This window comes from Mesitornis unicolor, unplaced genomic scaffold (genome assembly GCF_000695765.1).
Source record: "Mesitornis unicolor isolate BGI_N332 unplaced genomic scaffold, ASM69576v1 scaffold20965, whole genome shotgun sequence".
NCBI lineage: Eukaryota > Metazoa > Chordata > Aves > Mesitornithiformes > Mesitornithidae > Mesitornis > Mesitornis unicolor.
In genome coordinates this window covers 15,508-31,636 of record NW_010186523.1, presented here as the reverse complement: position 1 = coordinate 31,636, position 16,129 = coordinate 15,508, and the positions used below count along the sequence as shown (strand labels likewise).

The following is a 16,129-nucleotide window of genomic DNA, read 5'->3' as shown; positions in this document are numbered from 1 at the left end:
AGTGAGATATACCAGTGGACATGTGCACATGTACTATTAAAATCTATCAGAATTCATCTCAGCTACAGGAAAATCATGTTCGTTAACTTCAAAAACTCAGACAACAGGCAGAGCCAGGAACAGAAAGAATTGTGTTGAAGTAGCACTGTAACATACCTTTATTACTAGGTATATATCCGATGAGGGATAAGTGACAGAAAATACTGCCGATCTTGCCTGAGTAGACAAGTCAGTGGAGGGTGTATGAGAACGCAAGAATCCTCTTAATAAATCAGAGTTGAGGTCACAATGAAAATTTTCTGAGATCTTGAAAAGAAAAAAAAATGAAAAGTATCAAAGCAAAAATGGATCAAATTTTATTCAGAAAATACTTCAAAGTAGTAACTAGAACTACAAAACAAGCAATAGCAAGTATGTGACTTTGAGTGAATAAAAAGAATCCTGGATCTGACTGCATGTGTGAAATAGTTGCACGTTTTCTGTAAGTTTTCCTAAATTATTAGTCCAGAAACAAAAACCCAAGAACACTGAACAAAAATACTATATGCATACTTACTTTTTTTCTTTCTTTTATATCATAGAGAGCTATGCATGCAAACAAAGGTTCAACCTCTATATCAAACCTGTTAAGGAAAGAGACACAAGACACTGATTAATACTGCACTTCTATAACTCTGTATAATAAAAAAGCGAAAAGGGTTATATTTCTACTGGCACTTCCACCAGAAAATAAGGATAAATATTTAGTTCCAGACCTCAGCTCTCTCAAAACCTAGAAGAATTTTTTATTAGTGCATTTTTTCACATGATTTCAAGAGGAAAAATAAGGGAAGTAAAATGCACACAATGTGTTTTCTAAATTTTTCAGAAAGGTGGTTTCAGATATCAGTCAAAAAGATCATACCTTTCTTGAATTTTTATCAAGTCTAGTAGTGTGTGGAGATGGAGACCAATCTAGCTTGTTGGAAATAAATAATCTGGGATAATTCCCAACTCCTTTCCACCCTGACAAGTTAAAGACTTCTGTAATGATGGATAAAACTAGTCCTCTGCTACACTAAGAAAGAACAAGCAAGCATGTACATGCTTGCTAAACAGGACACCTGCAGTGGTGCAGCGGGGTTGACAGCAGCACACTGATGAACTGAGAAATGGTGAGAAATGGTGAGCAAGGTTTGTGAAGGATACTTACTTCAGAGTCTGCATCTTCACCAAAATCCTGTTTCCCAGATGTTCCTTAGGGCGATCTGGCACCGGCCGTATCTCCACTGCATCGTCCTATCATCAAACAGTTATTCTAGTCATACTCAATTAAGACAACTGTAAATGTACATACCTACATAAAACCTTTAGGTGGTGCTAACTGGGCCCCTGCTACAGACTAGCACCTCCCCTGCACCCAGCAGGCATTTCACCTCTTCAGAGAGGAAACAAAATTGATTTCTATTTCTGAATATTTACACTTCTCTCCCCCAAGCAAGCACTGCAGCAAAGGGCAATACTCTGACACAACCATATCATCAGCATGTGGCTTGACCCGCACCAAGGGACATGTAACGAAGCCTCAGGAAACACCACGAGTCTGAGTACAACTGCCTGAATGCACATTCAAGATAGCTGACAGGACTCCATGGTGATGTTCACTGTCTTTTTATCCAAGGGAGATATGTTTCCAGGCCACAGACCCTATTTTTTGACTGTGGTGCAGCTTTAATCTTAAATATGCCGAGACAGCCAGCTGGGGGAGGCCTGTGGGCTAGTCAGCCTCCAAGCTCACCTCATCCACAGAGGGGTAGAGGGCAAGGAGCTCAGCGTGCCGGTTGGTGCGCCGTGCCTCCTCATTCTGCCTCTCGAACTCCTCGGTGCTGACGTGCTGCAGCAGGTTTTCCAGGCAGGGGTCCGGCTGCAGGCTGCGCAGGTTGAAGTCAGAGGAGGTAAGGGTCGTCCTCGAGGCTTCCTCAGGGAGCACAGGGGCGTGCTGGGACCCTGCCTGTTGGGAAAGAACAAAATGGTGAACTGTGGCTTGGACACATGAGGCATCTCTTGCTTGCCTGGCAGAGAAGGCCTTAATGCCACCTCTGCCATAAAGACTAATGGCAAGCACAGCTCTCTGCTTGATGCCACTATAGAGATCCTAGGAGGCTTCCTTTGAGGAAGGTTGCTGTAGTTGGTCATTTTTCCCAATGTAAAGAAAAGGTACCTGAAAGTTCGCATCACCGGAGTCCACAGTTTCTGATTCAAACGTTTGTTTTTGAAGCATCTTGTGAAAATCTTTTCGGGATCCCTTGTTTTTCAGGCCACACATATCTGAATTCCCTTGGTTCCTTTTGCAGAGAAACCCAAGCAAGTCAGGATGTTGCGAGGAGGAGTTAAGGGAAAATAAACAGAAAAGACAAATTAAAAAAAAATTAAGCAACTAGAAACATCACTGCACAAAAGGGCAGCATAGCACAGCTTTTGTGCAAAAATGTGGCATTTCACTAATTATCACTGCAACTCTATCACTGCAACAATGTATCATGTATATTAAGAATGGTTTTAAAATGAAGAAAATTCGTTCTCATCATCTTTGCATGGACCGTCAGACAGAGAAAGCAGAAAAAACTGACCTTGGTACAAATTAATCTCTGAGCTCCTCATCAGACACAGTGATTATTTCAATGTCCTAAAGAACATGGATCAGGGTCGCTTATCTTTTAGCTGGATCTTTTCTCCTGCGATTATACATCAATGAGCTTACTGCTCTTGTCTGAAATGGCATTTGGTCCAAGACATGTCCTGGACCTAGCTGGTATCCCAAGTTAACCACATACAACAATCTATACCTTTCAAACAGTGCCTTTTTAAAGAGGGCTATTGCTACGGCACAATATAAACCCTTCTCAAAATTTTACAGCAAGGTACCAATTTCAAGCTACATTTTTGTCAAAAACCAGCAGATACTCTGAAAAAAAAAAGATACTAGATGCGTCCAGAGCTCTATTTCTTCCACTTTAGTATGCAATTCACTAAATCCTGTGATGGCCATTTGGTAATAAGCCTCCCTAGTTACACTATCCTGCTTTGTTCATTTTTCTTTCCATGACACTCGTAAAGCAACATCTAAACATCTGAGTACTTTCATAAAGATGCCACAATAAGCAATTACTGATCAGGGAGATACTTCTTAATTACATTTTGGGAGTAACTGCTCTAATGTGTTTTAATTTCAATTGTCTGCATTTCAGTCATTTACCAGTTCACTGCAAATGAAAACTGAAGTCAGAAAAGAGACAGCCCTTGCTCTCCTTGGATATGACCTTGTTTTGGAACTGCCTTATCATTCAGAATGAAAGACACAAATTCTTCATGAGTTTATTTTAAGACTTTTCAGTATCCAAAAGAGGTTTTCTTCATTATTTTATCACTACATCCAATGGATTTATTTACCTGAGATCACACTTTCCTGTGAGGTACAAGCTACACTAGAGATGCACTTCCCTTAAAATATTTTATTTTATTTATATCATTTATTTATTTTTAAAAGCATGATAGCCATTAAAACTCACCAAGAGGCAAACCCTGGTTTTAGCACATGTATCAATTTAATGGTCACACACTGCATTCGGAAAATGGTATGAGGAAAAGAAGCAAAGGACTGTTGAAAGAAGAAACTGACAGGCACTGGAACCAGGTTCCCATTCAGCCTCTGGCAAAACCATATGAATCTCCCAGCTGTGTCCAGTCCCTCTGCCACATACCTCTTCACCCTGGGGCACAAGGAGCACCTCTACTCGTGCCACCACTGAAGTCTCTTTGCTCTGCTGCTCTGAATCTTCACAAATGGATGCAAGTTACTTACACGCTTCTCTCATCCACAGCTCACCAGACCGTATGTTCAGCCACCTGTCCTATGAATCTTCATCTCCTAAGTAGCAACTACAGGTTTTTCAGCCTTTCTCGAAACAATGGAAAGCTTTCTACGACTAGTCTCTTTTCTTACTTCCCTTTTGATGCCTTTTCCTTCTCCCATATCTGTTTTGAGCATAGTGTTCAAGCATAACATGAGAGTCTCAGTAACTATCACTGGTTTAGGCAACATTGCAGCCTCTTTTACACCATTTTGTTCTTTGTAATTTTTAATAACTTGCTTGCTCTGGTAGACACAGGCACCAAAGCTCAGCTCTCTGACAGGACCCTTCATCATGTCTACCTCAGACTCAGCGGCTCAATAAAGTTTCTGAATGCAAATCTGCCATACCTGAATGAATGAGACAGTAAAACACCCAACAAATCATGCATGTGTATTTCTACAGCTCCATTCACATTTCTACAAGCACACAGAAGTGCAAAAATAGCTATGTTCTACTTTTCACCTCACTTACTTTACTGTTCGCAGCTCGTCTGCAGGGACAAAACTGCATGCTGGCTCTCTACAGTGCACTCAGAACAACACTGTGTGAAAGATCTGGTGTCTGTGCTCTGAGTGGTGCAGGTGGACAGCCTGCAAAACCCACTAACTTATTTTTAGTGACTCACTCTGGAACAGTTCTGAGAACTGAATCAATTTCATCAGCACTCCTGAAGGAAGTCTCTTAATAACCCTCAGCGGTTGCTCCGTCTCTGCACTAGCTGCAGACAAAAAAAAACAATTCCTTTATGATCACCAGGAGTCAACCCATAACCCTGCTGATGTACATCAGGTCAAAAAAACAGAGTAGCAAGGGCGGGTGAAGGTGCACAACGACATGGCAGCAAATGTGTTGGCACTCCACCATTGGCTGCTACTACTGCTTCTCAAAAACAAGGCATGAGCACCGGAGGGGATGAACAGGATGTGGCGCAGAAAAACAGAGCTCCAAAAACCTCTTTCTGAAGAACAGAAGTGGGTGATGGGGAAGCAGGTGAGCTCCACTGGCACAGTGCATCCCTGAGAGTCTGGGGACAGACACCCATGGACAGAAAGCCCTGAATGACAGCTCCCTTCAGTTCTAAAACATGAAATGAAATGAAATGAAAACTTCTTTTTAAAAAAAGGCATTTAAATCACTTGGCTGTTCAGCATTCAGGTTCAGCACAGAATGACTTTGCCAGTCGTTACCTTAATATACTGATCCATGCCATGTAATACATAGCTGATTAAAAAAAGGAAAAAAAAAAGGAAAAAAAGAGAAAAAAAAATCAAACCTGTGCTTACTTCATGATTAGAATCAACTTCCACTCTACGATCACAGCTACAAAATTATTTTTCATACTACTCTCCTGCCCTTCTTTCTTATTCTTCCTAATCTCTGTCTACCTCACTTCTGCCACTACCAGCTAGCTCAGGAAGTTGTATAAGCACTTCCATAATTTCAAGTGTGCAAACAGGCCTAATAGAATCAATGACAAAGTTCAAATGTTTAAAGTTCAGAAAGTGCATAATGGATGGATGGACGGATGGAGGGATGGATGGATGGCAGAGTGAGGTGTCTGGATTGACATCTTCAAAACTATTTTTAAACCTGAAACTTGTGTGTTGAATTACACTGAACCCAAACACAGAAATCCCTTACTGATGTGACATAGTTTAGTTGGATCCTACACTAATAATCTCATGGATACAATCAACCACTTCTGGGAAAGCACATAATCCTTGTTTTTTTGCTATCACTGCCTTTTGTTTTCAGACACCATTAGAAATCAGACCATGTTGAATTTTCCAAGGGTATGAAGAGAAATAGGAAAACCATACAAATGCAGTATTCATCCTTGTTATCTTTCCTTTTAGTGTGATGAAATAGCCAGTTATCACAAATCAAAACTAGTGCAAAATGGTTATTTCAACAACAAATATAATAAAAACAGGAAATTCACTTTCCCAATACAACTGTGTCAGTTGTACAGTGCATTGAGTCTGACCTTTCATTAAAAAAAAATAATTTCCAGCACAGAGGCATATTCTGGTAGCATCTAGAAATCTAGCCACAAGTGGAAATTCTTGTTTCTGCTTGCAGTGGTTATCTAAATGTCCTGTTGTCTCACCAGAAATTCTGAAAGTTTTAGAAGCTGTGGTTATTTAGGAAATCTACAGCATTTGCAAAACACTATCACAAAAACTATATAAACAGCAAGCAAAGAGCCTGAAAGGCTTGAAAAACTGGACAGCCAATAGGTGTCTATTAAAAGCCTGGTATTAAGGGACAAGTCTGTGAAAACTCAAACTGAGTTAGAACTAGCACAGGACTTTCAAAACCCAAAATTATTCTTCCAGCATGAGATAAGAGCGGAAAAGAAGTATGGGATAAGGGGTTGAGACAGAGGATAAGCTACTCGTAGCATAAATATTGAGTAGAGCTATGAGTAGAGACTAAAAGAGCATGACATTTTTAGCTCAGCAATTTAAAAGCTGAGGTAGGATATGATTGCTGTCTCTCTGTATGCACAGAGGGTAAAGAACAAGGAGAGAGAAAACAGTTTTGGCCTAAGAAGAAATGGCAAGAAATTGGCTATGAATACATTTAGACTGGGACCTCTAAAATTATTGCAACTATCAGATGAGTAATCTATTAAGACAAGAGAAGTAACGGCTGCTACTATTTATGACTAACCTATGACTGTATAATGGAGATCAATCAGATTAGAAAGGGATTATGTAACTAAAAAGCAGGGACTCAACCTTAGAGACCAACACAGATCCACATGGCCGAGGAATAAAACTGGAATTACTTCATCTCTAATTTGCTCACAACCTTACGGCACAGAAATTTTAACAATCATCAGCATTCAAGAACTAAGCTTCCTATCGCTGAAGATAATGTCCTACCAAGTATATTATGCTTACCAACTAATTGCCTCCTAAGAATAACAGGAAGCACAATAAATGTAGTATTCCTGATTTAGATAAATCATCATTTCAGACAGTTGATGTAAATTTCTTCCTGAGTAATTTCCAGGGTGCCTGAATAATTAAGAAGCAGATGCAACAGTATTCAGCTATAGCCCACTGTCTCAAATAAAACAATATAATTAAATAAAGTACTGAAAAGTCAATTTTTGTCTTTATTCACTGATTCAAATCATTATTTGTTAGGACTTCTTTTAACCACACCCATCTCCTCTCTGTCAAGTAAAATGCAATGTATTTTCTGTTTTATTTACTTTTATATATCTTACTTTCGATTCACAATCAGCCACTCCCGGATATATGTCTGAACGCAGTCTCTGACATGTGAGTCCAGTTCAACCCTGGGGAAAACACAACATATTGTAAATATTTTAGTACTTAGGTCATACCTTAAGGACAAAGAAACTTACCTAAACATGCTGTTCAGATAGAGGCCTCTCTACTAGTTCTCTCCTGTATATTTATTTTACTGCCACACTATTGTTTGAGGTACAAAAAATTATATGTACTGCACGAATTCCCTGATGCAGGCTTTTGTTGCTGTGTTTATAAATAAATATAGCTTCAACAGAGGTAACCATTTGCCACAATATACTTTTCATTAATGTAGGACTGATGTTGCCATAAAATACTGCAAAATAAATTATACCAGCTACCTATCTTTGCAATATTCAGAACTCAATAACAAGTCTCAACACACAGACATATTTTTCCAGAGGCCTCAGATCCTAGGCTTTTGCAAATATGTTGTCTCTTGTACGTTTTTGGCATAATTTTCTTTCTCATAGAACTGGAGAAAATTCTAAAAAGAGACTCAAAGCTTATATGCAGGTAGCATAAGAAAAATTTAACTTTTGAGAATATGTTATAATTTAACTTTATTATTTTTAAATAAGTGTCTTTTAATGTAGGGAGTTGTCAGTGCTGCCTGATAGACTGGATACTGATTGGAATGGAAATATTATAAGCTAAAGTTGATGTCCATGAATTCGCTTCATGACATTGTAGCATAATTCCCCTACCCCATTCTAAAAAATTTTAGTGACCTGTACCAAAATCAGTCATTACTTCCTCCAGTCCAGGTGAGTAAAACAGCAGGATACACATGCAAAGGTGTGAAAAGTATGATAGATTTTTAGCACTTTGCACCCAGAACTCTTAACAGATTTGCAATCAATTACCAAGACTGAGTAATGACTGATTTGGGTTCACATATGCACTGCAGGATGGAGGTCTGGCTGATACCAGACTGCTGTGTGTCCTTACCACAGTGGACTGACACAGCACATGGTCACTCCCTGCATCTGGTTCAGATGGGACACGTTTGTAAGCAGACAGCACGTTAATTCATTTTGGTTTGTGATATCTGTTTCCTACTCTCATGCAGGAAGACACCACAGCCTGTATCATCTGCAGGCGAATCTTTGGTGCATGCTCCTCCTGTGCTCTCACCGTCCTTAACACACCCTGGCATCCTTGATCAGGATTTTCTGTGAAAGCAGAAATATCGACAGCAGCAGTGTGAACAGCTAAATGGGAAACTGCTGTGTAAAAAAATCTGCTGAAAGCCTATTTGTTGTTACTAACTATTCAAGCTTTGCCACAGACTCATTACAAAACCATTAATGCCAAAACCTGATTGTACAGCACAAGTCTACAGGTTCTCCTGCTGGAAAAACAAATAGGTAACTGTTGTTTGAAATAGCAGGCATGTGGGTAAGTGACCTTGGAAATATGTGTGTATTGGAGAGAAATGGTCATCTTATCTTTTAAATCTCATTTCAAAGCTAGATAATTTTTACTATTTTTGTGCATCAGTTAACTAATGGGAACTTTAAACACCAAAATACTCACTGTCTCACACATCCATCCTCTTTCCCCAGTCCACAGTAAAACAAGAATTCATTACAATGATTGGAACACTTTCTGTGAGTGACTTCAAGTGAAAAATCACCTTTTGTGCAAATGTTACTAAATCCCCTAGAAGCTGTATGACTTAGAGTTCTCAAATGTGGCACCTCCTCTACCCTATTTGCTCTCCTGAACTTCCTAAGAAATGCACTGGGGCAAGAAGGGGCTTGCAGGCAGAGAAGTCACTTAGAGAGAGGGGCTCTCAGCCAGTCCACAGCTGGCAAAACCCATATAAATTGCGGTTTCTGGTTAGCCTCATTGCCTTTGCTGCGTTGGGCAGAAAACACTGAATAGAGTTGTTGCATGGGGCTCTATTTTACACAGCTGGATGGTATAAATTAGAGCAGGCTGTAACAACCTTTGGAGGAACAGAAAGAGATGGTGGCCTGCCCTGTGAGCCAGGACACCATTAGCTAAGACTGCTTGTCCCTTCAGCATTCAGGTTCAGCACAGAATGACTTTGCCAGTCGTTACCTTAATATACTGATCCATGCCATGTAATACATAGCTGATTAAAAAAAGGAAAAAAAGAGAAAAAAAAATCAAACCTGTGCTTACTTCATGATTAGAATCAACTTCCACTCTACGATCACAGCTACAAAATTATTTTTCATACTACTCTCCTGCTCTTCTTTCTTATTCTTCCTAATCTCTGTCTACCTCACTTCTGCCACTACCAGCTAGCTCAGGAAGTTGTATAAGCACTTCCATAATTTCAAGTGTGCAAACAGGCCTAATAGAATCAATGACAAAGTTCAAATGTTTAAAGTTCAGAAAGTGCATAATGGATGGATGGACGGATGGAGGGATGGATGGATGGCAGAGTGAGGTGTCTGGATTGACATCTTCAAAACTATTTTTAAACCTGAAGCTTTTCGGAGAGAGATAGAGAAAGTCTCCTTACCCATGTTCTGGCATAGAAGGTTGCAAAGTCCTACACTCTTTGGGTGTGAAGACAATGTCCAAGTCATCTTCGGGAAAATCACCAAGCTCTTCTGCTAGTTCTGAGTCCAAGTTGTTCAGCTGCGTCATTAGGAAGCCTTCAAAATCTACTGGGTCGACTGCGTCATAAAAGGAAGGCTAATGAAACAAATAAAGAGTTGTTTATTTTAGTAACAGAAGGGTTTGTTTGGTTGTTTTTTTTAATAATCAGAAAAAATTATTATTTTCCATCTCTGAGAGTTACTGGTTTGCATTTTACTGGAGTTTTATTTTTACTGGATTTTTCAAGGGTCTGTACAGCAACTACACAAAAGATCAGATGTAACTATTGAAGTGATCATTGCAAACCTTAGATATCCACATTTCTACAACACATAGCATTGCACCTTGATGGAGAGCAGTTGTATTTCATTACATTTAATTAGCCTTTCTTACATCAACCATTTGATCCAGAACTAAGTTCAACAAGTGCAACCTGTGACACTTATACATGTTATGAAGCTGTCTTGCTCTTTTTATCTGCTTCTTCCCAAAAACAGAGGCAGAATATCTTGTTTGATATGCTACCTAGAAGTGCTCCACATACATGAAAATGTGACATCACATATTAAAAGTATTTTACTTGCTATATAGCCACCAAAAATACCCTGTATATGTGTAGAAAATAAAATATCTGTCCAGTTGAGTACAAAGACCGGCAACTCACATTGTTGATTGACTTGACAAATAAATCTAAAAGTTACAGCTTTAGAAAACCTGTAGTTTATATTCTGTGAGTTCCAGAAAGGCTGTGTAAACCTCAGCACAATAAGAGCACAGAAGAATCGTTACAGCATTAGAATAATAGCACTGAAATAACTTACTTACCAGTTCGAAAATTCTAGCAAAAAAAGCTATCAAATCAACTTTTCTGTGATTGCACTGATTAGCCTAAATACGTTTCGTAAGACTGCTTTCTGAAGCTGCCAGCAATAAATAGTCTGCACATAGACCAGATAATCTACTTTTACAGTGCTGATTATAGGGTAAGGGGAAAATAAGGCACCTGATGTCCCTGATATCAATGCTGCCTTTATATTAAATGTTACTGCAGCTACTGTCTCATCCAATGTGTTCTGGAGCTATCCTCCTAACACTCTAGCGTTCTTCTCCACATATAAAATCTGCAGGCCAAAATGATCAAGTCTTGACTCATTATTACTGAGTCCTACTTGTGCAAGGCTCTTGTGGAAGTTGCAGGATTTTCACCTGAGTATGAAGTGACCTCTGCACATAACAGCGTTATACCCACAACATCAGCTGAATAGGACAACATTAGCTGAATAGGACAATGAGGAATTCCACAATTTATGACACATAAAAAGGTGCTCAAAGTGGCAAAGCTCTTGGTGTCTCTGAAGTAAAATGGCTCACACATACTATGCCACGTCAGTCATTGTAGACTGGAAGACGAGTTAAAGCTGATCAATGGTAAATGTGAGTTTTGGAGCCTTTTTAGTGTTCTAGAAATGTAAGTGAGGAAGTCATTCAGCTAATAAAAATCCAGAAACATCTTGCAGAAAGTGAAGCATGTTTAAAAGAAATATGCAAAAAACATCTAGGAAAACAAATTTTTACTGTTAAAAAAAAATAGATGTGGTAAATACTACTGCAAATGAGGTAGCAGAGACCTTTGAACATATCCAACCACCACACCCACTCCCAGGCTTCCCTTTTATAGGGAAACTGTATCGGTCTTTGCATAAATGAAGTCTCTGAGCTCACCCCTGTGCCTGTATATTTAAGGGATCAATTGAATCTTCTGAAAATGCCTTTCTGAAAATCTCTCTCTTTTTTTCCTCTTTTTATTCAAAGGGAAAATCTAAACCTGATAGTACATCCAGTGGATCTTGAGGCAGCCAGCTAAAGAAATATACTGTGCCGTTAATGAATTTTTAGGTAAAGCACTGTCTCTGGTTTGTACCTACTTTAGTGCTGAGCATACTGGATTAATAGTTATAAGTAAATAATGACCTTTATTAGCTATTCTTTTTTTATTAATTGTCAGCATAATATACTTGAAATTCACTTACTGTACTGCAAGTGGGTACAATATTACATGTTAGTGTATAAATATATATATGAAAAGTTACTAAAAAAATCACAAAATAAGAAAATACAGCTTAAACTATACAAAAGCGTATTACAACTTTTCAGTTGCTGAAGACAAAATGTTTTGCATGAAAAATACTTTTGCTTAATACAATCTAATTTTTTATTAAGCATTGCACTTCCTTTCAGAAACCACACTTTTCCATTCTGACAAGTCAAATCCATTGCATTTCATTATGTCCTCTTTTTCTAGTTGCAGTGCTAATAATAATCTTTAATCATTAGAAATGTTTGCTTTTAACTATCATAAATTAGACAGAAATGTAAAAAAGATGGTGGAAAAGATGAACACAGATGGAGGGTAACGGTCTCCCTGACAACTGGTGCAAATTATCAAAAGAAAAAGAGATACTGTTTCAACTAAGAAGCCAGCACTCCTTTTCATACATCATACAAGTGTGCAAAACAACTACTCTACAGAAAACACCATAAATCATTACTGCAAACGTACCTTTTTAAGGATGATGGATTAGAAGCATGTAGATTGTGACAGCCCACAAAATGGCAGCTACGCCGTTAGTACCCAGGAAATGAAACGTTATCAAGTTTCTCAAGAGCAAAAGCAGTTGTCTGCAGTAGAAGAAGAGGACCTAGCCTCCTCAGGCTGAATAACCGCAAAGAGCAAGTTAAAACACCAGAGCATTTCAGATTAAGGAAGTGAGTAGTGGCAGGAGGCCGGGACACACAGGAAGTGAATGCTTACATCTAGTGTTTTACATTTCTCACAATCGCTGGTGCACAAAGACTTTTCTTGCATCTACTTACTTGGTCTCATAAAAGTAACAAGCAAATTTAAAAGGGTAGGAAGAAGGAGAGTATCAAAATCTTAGTCAGTTTTATTTATGGCATAGTATGTTTGCAGAATAACCATCCCCCTAAAAGGCAATTAAAAAGATCTGGCAATTTTTCCTGTTGTCGTAAGGGCAGTGTCATATGGTCCGACTTCTTTAGGGGAGGATGGCACATGGAAGGCTGACGATGATTCAGAACCACATAACAGTTGAATCAATTAGAGCTAGGCCGATCAGAGCACAGTTTGGCATTTCTCACCATGGTTAGTCTACAGCACTGAAAAACAGGTCAGTATGCTGTCTCTACTGCTAGCTCTGGAACCTGTGTATTAAGCCATGCTAGCTGAGCCTCTGCCTTTCTTTTTTTATCTTTACTCATGGACCTGTTCTTGCAAATCATCTGCAATGACCGCACAATGTATTTACCTGGTGGAGTTGAATGTTTCCAGGAAAGCAAGGATGTAATATACTCCAACACTTAATAACTAACTTTGATTTATAGTAGTATGCAGAAAAACTGTCTACTTCAGGCTCTAAGGACCATGTTTAGTTCTTTCAAATGCATAATTTTCTCAGCTCATCAGGGAGTGTTTTTTTAACAACTTCAGGCAGAAGCCGGTGGAAAGCAAGATAGCTTCAAAGATCACTTAATTTACCCTAAAAACATTAAGCAATGTAGATGCCAGGCCTATGTAAAGGAGAAAAACTCAGAACTTACCAGCTGAAGAGTAGAAAAGCCAGGAGTACTTAAGCTCCGTTGACAGAACTGCGCAAAGCCCGGTTGGAGAGTAAATTGCTTTCTTACTTCTGCAGAGGAGTGCCTTCAATTAAGCACAGAAAAACAGTTATAACTACGGTTATCCAAATACAAATTCCAAATGCTAGACTTTAGCCAATTTAGTCTCATGTCTCAGTGTTCAGAAACATAATGATGTTCTAGACCCCTCTTGATGCAAACCCATTGACAGTCCTATATAATTAAGATTCAGACACACTTCCAACAGATTTCTATCACTATATTGTAGTCCCCACAAGTGGGAAAGGTTACGCATGAAAGGATGACCTTGACCTTAAGTGAAGTGTGACTGCAACCTGTACAGCAATACTTGCAAATTAATTTCTGCAAAACAAGAATAGAGGCTAATAGAGCAGAGGAAGAAAGATGTACATCACAGATGCAAATATTTTAATGACCTGGTAATTGACCAAGGGATAAAAACAAGACAGGACCACTTACTGAACAATGTAAGCCCAGAGTTATGTTAATAATGCAGTCTCCTGTGAAAAGCAGAAGACAAACCAAAACATGAGTTTAAAAATCATTCTACACTGTATGAGCTTAATGTTTGAGGAAAAGACTTCTTAAGTGCTAATTAACTGATTTCAATAGGAGCAGAAAGAGGCCAGCACTGAATTCTTCAGAAATACCAGAGTGATAGTACAGTTGCATGTATCCAATCTGAAAATTCAGTAAGCAGAGTAGCTTGTTCATTTTTCATGGAACGAATAAATTAATATTTAATATGATTTAAGAATAGTCAGCCATGAAATTATAACAAAACATCTACAATATATTTCACCGTAAATATTCAGGACAAGATTTTGAAAATAACAAGGTACATTTAAGCAGATTCCAAGTAAAAAAAAAAAAACACAAACCTGCAGCCCACCAGGGCAGCCCACTGGGAGACAGGAAAATACAGACATAAGAAGACTTTCCCTTCCCTATGAGACTCTCTTCCAACTCCAGCAATCAGTAATAGGCATCTTAGAATTACCAGGTGCCACAGGACAGAGTTTGCCTGTTTGGTTTGTATCTTCTCTCCTCGGTGGGGTCTGGATTTCTACGACTGCTATACCTATTCTGTGACACTTAATCTCGAACTACTGCATTTCTTAACAAGCATGAGAAAATCTAAACTCTGTGGAATGGAATTCTGCTCCTGTTAAGAGACAGGCATCTGACAGAAGTAGTTGCTTGCAGGTCAACAGGCCACACCAGGTGTGAGTGGGACCTTGCTCCATTCTGCAGGCAGCAGCAATTGAAAAGAGCAAAGCCAAACTTACAGAGGAAGAAAAGAGATCCATTTCACAGAATCACAGAATCACAGAATCTTAGGAGTTGGAAGGGACCTCGAAAGATCATCCAGTCCAACACCCCTGCCAGAGCAGGATCACCTAGACTGGGTCACACAGGAACACGTCCAGGCAGGTTTTGAATGTCTCCAGAGAAGGAGACTCCACAACCTCCCTGGGCAGTCTGGTCCAGTGCTCCGTCACCCTCACAGTAAAAAAAAAATTCCTCATGTTCAGATTGAACCTCCTATGCTCCAGCTTGCACCCACTGCCCCTTGTCCTGTCATTGGACATCACTTAGAAGAGCCTGGCTCCTTCCTCCTGACATTCACCCTTTACCAATTTATAAACATTAATGAGGTCACCTCTCAGTCTCCTCTTCTCCAACCTAAAGAGACCCAGCTCCCTCGGCCGCTCCTCATAAGGGAGATGCTCCACTCCCTCAATCATCTCTGTGGCTCTGCGCTGGACTCTTCCAAGCAATTTGGAAGAGAAATTCCTATTCAGCATTGCTTCCGAAAGTCAGACCGGATTAGATGGGATTTTTTTAAACCTCATTCAATGATTATATAAGCAAGAAGCCATGCAGGGGGAAAGTGGGGAAGTCTGTACTTTCCTTAGATTATTTGTGCCTTCTTTCAAACTGGAAAGCTACTTGTCGATCAAAGAGATTTTTTTTCTGTCTTCCAACTACAAATAATCTCTGATCATGAATGCATGTAGCAAGGTATAACACAAACCTCAAATTATTCAAAACTACTATTTTCCTGCAAACTGAGTCAGTTAGAAACTGCAGAAGTATCTGTTACTGAAGTAAACAATAGATGTAGCTGCATATGTTGGTTTAATGTATGTAAAAACTGTGTTTCAGTTTATTGCAGAAGTTGCTGCTGTAAACAGTGCTATAACACCTCTGAAGTAAACCAGATATGAGGTCATCAGACTTTACGAACAGGAAGTGTTACAAATTTTCATCTACAAAAGAGGAAGCATACATGTGGATGAAGGGCTGAATTGCTGTCTGGTAAAAGCCTACGAAACCCCAGCTAACTGAGAGAAAATACATTTCTCAAGATCAATGAGGTAAGTTCCAAAGGCTCCCCAGTATTTAAAGAAAGAACCATCAAAATAAATCAGTCCACTGGAAGAAGTACCCTGTAATATATAAAAGTGAATTTCAAAAAGTTTGAGTAGTTAATTTGGTTTATTTCATCTTTTTCACATCACTGAAGGAAGAAAGAGAGAAGAAATACAATAAGAATAACAAACAATGGCAAAGTTAGTTTGAACTGACTCAGAAATGATTGGCAAACTCTACTAGGAATAAATAAAGGAAAGACACAGCTGCTAAAAGATGCTAAACTAAAAGCAGAAGTCAGCTCCCAGAACATAT

General features: G+C 39.0%; 1 protein-coding gene across 1 annotated transcript; it reads right to left on the bottom strand.

Moving 5' to 3' along the window:
- Positions 1-96: 96 nt before the first annotated feature.
- LOC104541195 (dedicator of cytokinesis protein 8-like) lies at positions 97-12,408 on the bottom strand. The gene is made up of 8 exons (XM_010185184.1): positions 12,321-12,408; positions 9,681-9,856; positions 7,135-7,206; positions 2,201-2,324; positions 1,778-1,990; positions 1,193-1,278; positions 557-623; positions 97-306 (listed from the first exon to the last, which is right to left on the bottom strand). The coding sequence occupies exons 2-8, from the start codon at positions 9,806-9,808 to the stop codon at positions 97-99; spliced, it is 900 nt and encodes a 299-aa protein (XP_010183486.1). The 5' UTR covers positions 9,809-9,856; positions 12,321-12,408.
- Positions 12,409-16,129: the final 3,721 nt, after the last annotated feature.